Source organism: Micropterus salmoides, unplaced genomic scaffold (genome assembly GCF_014851395.1).
Source record: "Micropterus salmoides isolate LMB-PRFRI ecotype aquatic unplaced genomic scaffold, ASM1485139v1 Ms_hic_scaffold_11, whole genome shotgun sequence".
NCBI lineage: Eukaryota > Metazoa > Chordata > Actinopteri > Centrarchiformes > Centrarchidae > Micropterus > Micropterus salmoides.
Window position 1 is genome coordinate 29,791,013 of NW_024040152.1, and position 9,528 is coordinate 29,800,540.

General features: G+C 39.3%; 2 protein-coding genes across 2 annotated transcripts; one reads left to right on the forward strand and one right to left on the reverse strand.

The window, feature by feature from the left end:
• Window positions 1-2,521: 2,521 nt before the first annotated feature.
• On the forward strand, window positions 2,522-6,198 carry LOC119898059. Its single transcript, XM_038712197.1, has 5 exons — window positions 2,522-2,677; window positions 3,272-3,413; window positions 3,618-3,656; window positions 4,164-4,304; window positions 4,489-6,198. Exons 1-5 carry the CDS (start codon window positions 2,549-2,551, stop codon window positions 4,698-4,700), a joined length of 663 nt encoding a protein of 220 aa, XP_038568125.1. The 5' UTR covers window positions 2,522-2,548; the 3' UTR covers window positions 4,701-6,198.
• On the reverse strand, window positions 6,182-9,413 carry iqcg (IQ motif containing G). The gene is made up of 10 exons (XM_038712195.1): window positions 9,300-9,413; window positions 8,818-8,947; window positions 8,600-8,634; window positions 8,410-8,532; window positions 8,127-8,211; window positions 7,809-7,970; window positions 7,549-7,623; window positions 6,694-6,825; window positions 6,501-6,590; window positions 6,182-6,372 (listed from the first exon to the last, which is right to left on the reverse strand). The coding sequence occupies exons 2-10, from the start codon at window positions 8,944-8,946 to the stop codon at window positions 6,256-6,258; spliced, it is 948 nt and encodes a 315-aa protein (XP_038568123.1). The 5' UTR covers window position 8,947; window positions 9,300-9,413; the 3' UTR covers window positions 6,182-6,255.
• Between the last annotated feature and the right edge of the window lie 115 nt (window positions 9,414-9,528).

The following is a 9,528-nucleotide window of genomic DNA, read 5'->3' on the forward strand; positions in this document are numbered from 1 at the left end:
TTTTTGGTAGTAGGAGTATTCAATTTCACACAATTGCGTCACTTTGTGTTGAAAAGGGGTGGGGACATAAGGGCTCAGATTAGCGGCCTGATGAAACGCTTGTGACAAGAGAAGTGGATGCTCAAAAAAAAGATGAGAAGATTTTTAATTTAGGGAGGAAATGTCTTAATTTATAAGAAAAACAATCAGCTGGCAGGTGACAATTCATGAATAAAAATATAACAGAATATAATGGAGTAATCAGCAGCCTGTTACTTTTTTTTGGACAATGCACATTTGTTTCTTCTATATTTAAATTGCTTTGCATGTTTTCTTATTGTGCAAATAAACATTTCTCAAAGCATTTTAATTTATTAGTTAACATTTCTTGGTGCAAGATATTTTTAGGAACATTTTTAACAATTGCTTTCAAAAAGTGATGGAGACAAAATCAGCCATTTCAAATGTGGACATGTCCCCAGCATCCCCAGTGTAAGTGACACCTATAATTTCACAAAAATAACACTACAGCCTGATGCTACTTCAAATTACATAGTGTTACATGAATAATTTTAGGCTAAATTACCATATAACTTTGGTTAGAAATTGCATAATCTGATATTTTCCACTCATTCTTAACTGCATGAGTACTACAAACTCTAAAACAAACATTTTTCCATGCATGTGCGGCCAATAGTGGTTTAGTTGCATTGTTAATACTGTATCAGAGTTTTTACAGGTTTTTAATTTTTGCTCTGCGCTTTGCATGTTGAGATTGAAAGTTAATTCTTGACCTCGGAAAAGAGCAGTGTAATTGACCATATACCTAGATGTTTAATTGAAATTAAGCATCACATTTCACTTTGTTTTACATGCATTAAAGTTATTACCTGTAGCCAAAGAGTCAATGGTGTAAATTTTCTCAGTAAAAACACAGAGAACCATTTTGACTTTTTCGCAACACGTTTATTTCCAGTAGTCATGACTGAGGACTCTTCAGCTTCTTCTTGTTTTTTTTAACTTGACATAGCATATTTTCACCTTATTTTGGGAAATGACGTCTTTTATAGCAGTTAGACTACCTCCTCTTTGATGCACTTCTCCCATTCATGATCACGTGGTGTTGCCCATATCCATCGTTAGGGAAACCCCTTGCCTCAAGAATATGACAAGCCTGGCCTGGAACTATCAAACTCATGTGTGATCACCTCATTGGCTGATATTTATGTGTATAAGTTGTTATTCTTAATTGTACTTTTTAAGATTTTTATAACATAAAGTGTATTGTATGATGACCTTGATGAATGCCACAAGTCAAACTATGTTGGTCTCACAATGAAGTATTTTTTTTTTTTGTATCACTACTTTTCCTGTTGTATTCTTCTCGGTGCAGCTTGGAAGAAGCTGATGCCAGAAACTCCTGCTATGATAATAATTGGCATCAATGATAGAACAGAAAGATTTGCTTTTTGATTTGCAAGAGACTTGGATTTCATCTTCAATTCTGACTGGAACAAATCCGTTTAACTTTGAAGAAGATAGTTAAGTCATGTTTCATTAAACCATAAAGTATGGTATTTTGATGTCATCATCATTTTGAAGTTTGCACTGCAACATTATCTTGCATTCTTGTTGCATCATTTCCTCCTTTCTGATGCATCAGTGAAAAATACAGGTCCTTTCCATCTCATTTCCAAGAGTAAACAACTAGCTAGCTTTTGTTGTGTCAATTTGTTGCATCTATCCAAACGAAATGTGCTGTGTTTTAACCATAGACTGTATGGTTTTAACGCTGCTGCACTTGGAATTAAGAGTATAAGAGGTGCAGCGAAGGCAACGAGCGAGAACTAGAGAAACAGCATTTGTCCAAACAAAGAAAATCAGATTTAATTTAATTTAACATTAAAAGGTTGTCTATCTATTACTACTGTTGTCAGTCACTGACAAATATGTACTCACTGCAGTCACACAGAGACTTGGGAAAAAGGGTCACTGTTATGCAGACCTACTATAGCCTAGCTTTTCATAAGTGTGGCTCAAAATCACTCCCTGCAATAATATCACACTGAGCAAACATGTAACCTGCGTGGTGACAGTTGGGCTCCCAAAATGGTGCAGTGTTTAGAGTGTAATTCTGAGTGAAACCAATGCATAACAGGCCTGAAAATGAACGTTTCATTCTGCTATTAGTAGTTGTCAAGGGTTAGCCTAGTAATTGCATTATCAGTGTAAGGGGTATGCTGCTTGGGCTAGCTGCCACTCATATAGACAATTAAAAAAAACCACTTGAACAGGTGTTGTGCCGAATTCTGCTTGCCTGCCGAGAATTGCATGCACCTCGCTGTCGTTCTTTCTGTCTCTAAACGTAAAGGTGACTCTAAACGTTCATAAAAGATATACTTAGAATCATTTAACACCATTGATGGACCCCACAAATAATATTATTGCGTTTAAAAGCAGTATTTGGAGGTGCATGCAATTCTCGCCTGGCTCCGACCACATGGAAACCCCAAGTTGAAGTGCGCACGCGCCATTTCGACAGGGACTTTTCCGATAAATTCATATCAGTATGTGTTGTCTTTTTCAAGAGCACAGTATCGCTACCACACGAATGATGGACATCTCTGACCCTCTAACTCTGAGTCCTTTTAATAACGGCAGTTGTATGAAAATGAAAGAAAGAACGCCGTTCAATCAGGTAGGTTTCTTTAATATTTACATAGCCTATTACTTTTTTAGGAGCGTTTCTATGTATTCGCGAACGCATTAAGCCCTTTCGTATAGAGTTTTTCTGTCTGTTTTTTGTTTTTTTTTGCTGTTACCTGTTGCAGCTGCATGCCTTGACACAGTGTGTTTGGTGGTCGTGTGAAATATAAAATATATAATCTGGTGTAGTTAATAATTAAAATGATCCTGGCCACTCAACAGCCCCAATTCTCCCTGACTTCCAGCGCCTGCAAAGTCTACAACCTGCTTATACCGGTTAAACCGCATATTCTACACTCTATTTTGTAAAATGATCAAGACCATTTCCTCCAGCGTACCAACAATTCCGGGAATTGTTAGCGGTAGATGTGTTTTTTTTCCTAATCACAGTAAAAAGTTCCCGGCCTCAGGTTATTGGCAGGGGAAAGATCATGTGACCTAAAAAAACAGAGCTGAGCACCAGGTGGTCTTGCGGTGTGGGCTGTTGTTTTGACAGAAAGCCGTCCAGGCGAATCTCTAGTATGAGTTGTTGTCGCTGTGTGGCATTTTGAAGCTAAGACGCTTTCTCTCCGTTTCTCTCCTTTAGGTGATGACTTGCAAAGCCTCCAACATGCAGAGATTCATCCAGGTGATGCAGATGCTGGCGTTGAAGAGCTGCCGAAAGGTCTGCCAGCTGTTCTGCTGCCCCACAGTCACTCCGCTGTGTGAAGAGGTCACATGCTGCATAGGTAATTTTATTTTCTATAATATGAATTATATTATTGTCCTCAGTGTTTCATTTGCTGCTGTGTGTCCAGTGTTTGTCTCTTCAGATGTGACTGTCCGTCCCTGTTTCTCAAAAAACTGAACTCACACTTTATGTGCACTGAAGTTGTCATATTGCCAAAAGACAATTCATCAGTGATCTAAACATAACTTTCCCTATCTTTTAGGTCAAAAATGTCAAGATGCGCAGGATAAAACTCCACAAGGTAAGTTCTTCTATTTCTGTTAGGTTTCTGTATTTACAATAAACATCCTTCTTCTAATTCTTATTTTTACATGCCACTTTGCATTTCACTACACATATTGCATGTGTATGTGCCAAATAAACAGATTCATATGTTTATTTGTCCTTGAAACCTACAGGTGTTTTATCATTTTGTGCTGCAGTTTGGTTACAAACTAGTTTCTGTTTAGATGCTTTGCATGGATAATAGCTTGGACAAACTCTTTGAACCAAGAACATCAATGTTAATATTAATCGCATATTAACAATAATAATAAAACTTTGTTGGCAGCAGAATAAGCTCAGACATTCTTTGTTGTGGCTTTTCAGTAGAAAGAGGCTACCAGCGAAATAAACCCTTTCCATTTATTCAGGAACTATACTTTGTGATAATGACGCATTTCTCCTGTTACATCACTCTGGAAACAACTTCCCGTTCTCATAATCTCTTCCCTTTTCCCCTTCTCTTGGTTGCCCACTCATTAACCAGTGACACTGCGGAGTCTGCCTTCCACCATTTTGATTGTGAACATCAGCAACTCCACCTTGAATGACTGCGTTATAGGATACGACCCATCTGCTGTGGCACAAAGTCAGCCTCTACTACAGGGATCTGAGCACCAAATGCACGGTTGGTAGTGGACAAACCTAATTTATAGCTTATTTCTATGAATTTAAAGCACTTTGAGAGGCAATTTATACTCTCCTATATTCTATTATTTGCATATTATCTGCAGTAGTTGTACTAAACATGTCACAGCACTCAAACTGTACTCATAAGTAGTGAAAACATCTCATTTGTTTGTGTGTTACAGATCAGGCGAGGTGCAGCTGCAGCCGTGGACAGAAGGGCGCAGGACACACCTCTGCTTCACCTCCTCCTCCTGTCTGTCCTCCTCTTCCATCAGCGGAGGCTGCGAGCGTCAACATACACAGCTCCTATCTCAATTGTGTCATCATTGGAGACAACAACTACATGCACGCTGAGCAGATCCGCTCGACTGAAACAGAAGAACCCCAAGTGTGAAGCTTTGGCCGCGCAGAGCTGACACACACACACACACACACACAAAATGAGCTCTAGCAGCACTGCCATCTATGGCATGATAATAGTATTAGGTCAGATAATTTCCATCTCCAGACCACTTTTTTTCAACTTTTGGATTTGTTTCCAGTCTGCTTTTACTTTTTCTGGGTTTGGTTTTTGGCACTGGCAGACCCAGTGTCCATCTTCTCTATCCATCCATCCATCGTCAACCGCTTGTCCTGCATACAGGGTCGCTGGGGGTTGCAGCCAATCCCAGCTTACATTGGGCGAAAGGCGGGGTACACCCTGGACAGGTCGCCAGTCATCTTCTCTACTCCTTTAGTATTTTTTCAGGCTACATCTAACAATAATTTAAGTATTATATTATTATAAATCTGCCTGTTATTTTGAATCAGAAAAGTAAAAAAATTTTTTGACAAAACAAAGATCATAGATAGCTAAAACAAAAAGAAAAGAAAAAGGAGATGGAACCATATCATTTTTTTCATTTTTTTTCATTTTGACTTACATCATTACTGTTATAGTGTAATAGGACTTTTTTGCTCTGGTCCTGACATTTGCGAGTACTGAAAACATAACCATAATTAATCACAGTTCTCCAAGTGTTGTAATAGTTTCAGCACACACAAACAAACGTCAACTGCCCAAACCTTTTGGTAAGATAATCCTATTAAGTAAGGACTTTCCTGTTTTGCAATGTTGGGGCCTCTTCTCCCATGTCAGACATGAGGACATAAAGGTGGGAGCAGTTTTACTGCATTTATTTCCCACATGGATGTGACTATCAAATGACTCGTCTCTCTATGATCATCTGATCTTTCGGCACTTGATGTCCTGTGGCCTGATACGCTGACTGATATACTTTGTTAGATCCATTTTTTCAACTCATGTTGTGTGATTGCACAGGCAAACAAAAAAAATGCTTTGTGTTTGTCCTAATGTATGACAGTGGGGATGGCAGTGGTGCAGTGGATAAGACTATGCCTTTGGTGTGAGCAACCCAGGTTCAATCCCCCACTGTGTCTCATCCACCATTGTGTCCCTGAGCAAGACACTTAACCCCTCGTTGCTCCAGAGGCGTGTGACCTCTGACATGTATAGAAATTGTAAGTCATTTTGGATAAATGCGTCAGCTAAATGAATAAATGTAAATGTATGGCCTATGGTCATTAATAGTAGACTACGTAGTAGTGCTCATTGTTGTAACTCATTTAGATTTTTTGCATTTTTATATTTAGTGTAAAATGCTCAGGTCACACCGCACAAAAATATGCAATGAAAGGACTTTGAATCAAGGTTCTACTATTGTGTCTGCTGATGTTTATATGATGTGATGCTAAAATGCTCCATGTTAATTTTCACAATGTGCTACTTTTCTTATTACTTTTATTTTGTTGAGAGATTTTGTGGACACTATATGTTTGAAATGACAAAAATATGTTTGTATAATTAAAAATAAAGATGATAGAGATCTGTTTATTGTTATTGAATTATATACATTATTTCAACATCTCAAAGGAGCAATAGAGAAAACTCATTTCTTCTTCTTCTTCTTTCCTTCTTTCTTTTTCTTGCCTTTCTTGACATCCTCTGGTTTTTTAAAACTACCGAGGCCCCGGCGGACCATGCAGCCTCTCCACCAGGCCTGCAGCTGCAGGGTCAAAGGTCACAGGTCAGGGTCTGAATTAGGAATCGGTACACTAAATAACAACATTGATTGATCTAATAATAGAGCATCGTGGTAAGGCTCATGGATGATTTCTGATTGGATGTTATTACCTTGGTAGCAGCTCTGGCCTCTGCCTGCTGTTGGCGTAGTTTCTCCTGCTCTGCCCTGTCCTCCATCACCACCTGCTCCATCTCCCTGAACTGAACACAATTCAGCATCTCATTAGTCAAAGTAGTGACTGCGCATCCTGTTCAGAATCGGCAGCTGCTCCCTGGGTCTTGTTCAGCGCTAGGAGCTGCTCACCTTCCTCCTCATCTCCGTCAGTCTGTCCAAATTCACAGTCCTTTTGCAGCGCACACTGTTAAGCTGCTGCTCCATCTCCTGCAGCATCTGCTTTGTACGCTGCTGCCACTGCTGCAGCTGCTGTTGCAACTCCTGAGAACACAATAGCAACAACAAGATTAGCTGCTTGTCATGGATTATGAAACTGACTTTACTCACAAAGTTCCACATTTCCTCCCTGTTGGTACTGGATTTGTGCTGGTGCATTAATTAATACATTAACTGTAAGAACTGACCTCTTCAGTTTGTTAGCAGTGCAGACAATGAAGATGCAAATCAAATGTTCAAATCAAATGTTCAAATCAAATGCAAATAATAATCTAAACTAGCCTATCCTGAATTATCTAAACTGCTCTTTTGATGTAATGATCTATAGTATATTGTACAATGCCTCCATGTCTCAAGAGGTGTGTCCTTAGTTCTGTTTCTGTACTGTACTGAGTATTTTGAAGCCTTAAGATTTGATAAATACTTTTTATTTTTATGTTTGCAAGTGCGGTAACAGTACAGTACAGCACAGCACAAGTGAAGGGTTTTTACTTTCATCTTCACAAAATGTCACAGTTTTAGCACTTTGATAAATACAGACCCTGGTGTGCTACAGGTTTAATTTAAATCTCAGATACAGTGACCTCTAGTGGCATTAAGGGGTTTTCTACAGGAACTGGATTTACACATTTACACAGCATTGGGCTTTATGTGATCATGTGATTTTGATCCAGACTTTTCTTAAACCTTTAACTGCAGCTAAGCTAATGACAGAGCAATAGCCTCCAAAAGGAACAATTATATAATAATAGTAATATTAGTACCAACCTCATGTTGATTTTGCAGGAATGCCTTGGACTTCTCATGAATTCTTGTCTCCTCCTTCAACTGTTTCTGCATCAGCTGAGAGAGAAAGAGATAAGAAAAGATGTGACTTGGACAACATGTAAGTGTACATTTATAACTGCGTAAGTCTGAGAACAATGTAAGAACCTTGGTCATTATTCATGGTCATGTCTGGACTCTGATGGAGGATCAATTTGAAATTATCTACTGTCAGACTGGACAGGAATAGATGTTGGGCCCACCTCCAGCTGGTCCTCCAGCAGCTTCTCAGTCTGGCTGGTCTCTTTCTGTGTCTGCTGGAGCTGCAGCTCGATGTTTTTCTCCACGATCTTCTTCTTGTTGGCAATTTTTGATGACTGCTCATTCAGCTGAAACTTCAGGTCTTTGGCAAGCATGTACATGTCCTGAGTGGGGAAAGTATTGGACACCTTGGATTACCAATTTGCAGATTAACATGTTTGATTTTGTTCTTAAATAAAGCATCAGTTAATTAAACAGATTCTCACTTATCAGCCACTCATGCAGAAAGTTTTGGTTTCTGAATCTACTCAGTTTCTCACCGCCAGTTTCTCAGTCTTCTGTTGGAATTCCTCTTGCTGTCTCTGTACAGTTTGTTTTCTCTGCTCCAGCTCCCTCTTTGCTTCCCTGGGCAGAGAGACACATTACTGATACAACACAGACTTCCAACTTCCTTTCTCCCCTTTTCCCTCCAACCACTTTATTTCCTCTGCAATATATTCTCAGAAATCACATCACATTGTGTCTACAAAATGACCTCTTGTAGTAAAGTGTTAGGATTAAGATTAGTTTCAAGTAATGTCTCCAAAAGATGCTGTGATGAACCTTTTCATGTTCTCAGCCATCTTCTTCTGCTCCTCTTCCTCCACAACCTGCTGCAGAGAATGGAAACTTTGCTTCTCCTCCAGCTCCAAATGCAGCTTGAAAATCTGCTGCGAGATGTACTGACTGCAGAGACAGACAGCCTTAGTCATAAGAAATGTTGACGCAACATAATGTTTTTCTGTCTACTCACCAGTCTCTTCTGAGCTTAGTCAGTCTGGCTTTCTCCTAAATACACACACACACACACACACACACAAATCATAATAATATTTTAGTCGAAATGTGTCCAAGAAGACCGTGAACTGGAGAATAACCTCAGATCAAAGTAGCAGACAGCTGCTGGAACATATGTTCCTCTGGACTGGGAACATGAACATTTCATAAACACATAAACACAGTCAAGTTCACCTGTGCTGCTGCAGTGTCTTGCTCCCTGCGGATCTGCACTGTCAATGTATGCCCCAGTATGTCCAACTGGTCTGAACAGTCCTCCAGTACAGCTGCCAGTCTCAGACTCTGAATCCGGGATAAAGACATCCTGTGTGGAGAATGACATGAGAGAGATTTTGTTGTTAATTCCACTTCACACAGGCATGTGCGGCTAAGGACAAGAAAAGCGTAGTTTCTAGGTAGTTAAACATTTATCTTCAAGTTATTCCTTGCATTGTGCTTTCCCAAACCTTGGGGAAATATATATTTATGCCAAATAATGCTGATAAATATGCCAAATTCAACAAGAGAGGATAAATAGAACTGGTGTGCTTCACAAGGCATGTAACGTTACTTTTATTGGTAAGCAGGTAACAGCTAAGTGATGCTTCTCTAAGTTGCTAGCTAACTTTCCGTTTCACGGGAAGAGACAATATCAAGCGTAACAGCAGAAAACTTACTTCACTTCTTTCCGTAACAGTCACTCTCACTCTGGGTCAATACTAACTTATTTTATCCTTCAAAACAAATAAACTATTTTCTAAAACCAAGCTGCTCTAAGCCGACAGTTTACACGTCACTATGGCAACACGTTTTTCTTTCTTTACTTAACTTTATTGAAAAACCAATAACATGACAATAGCGTGGCAGGTAAATAGTGTTTTAATTAAAACACATCATTTACGAGTG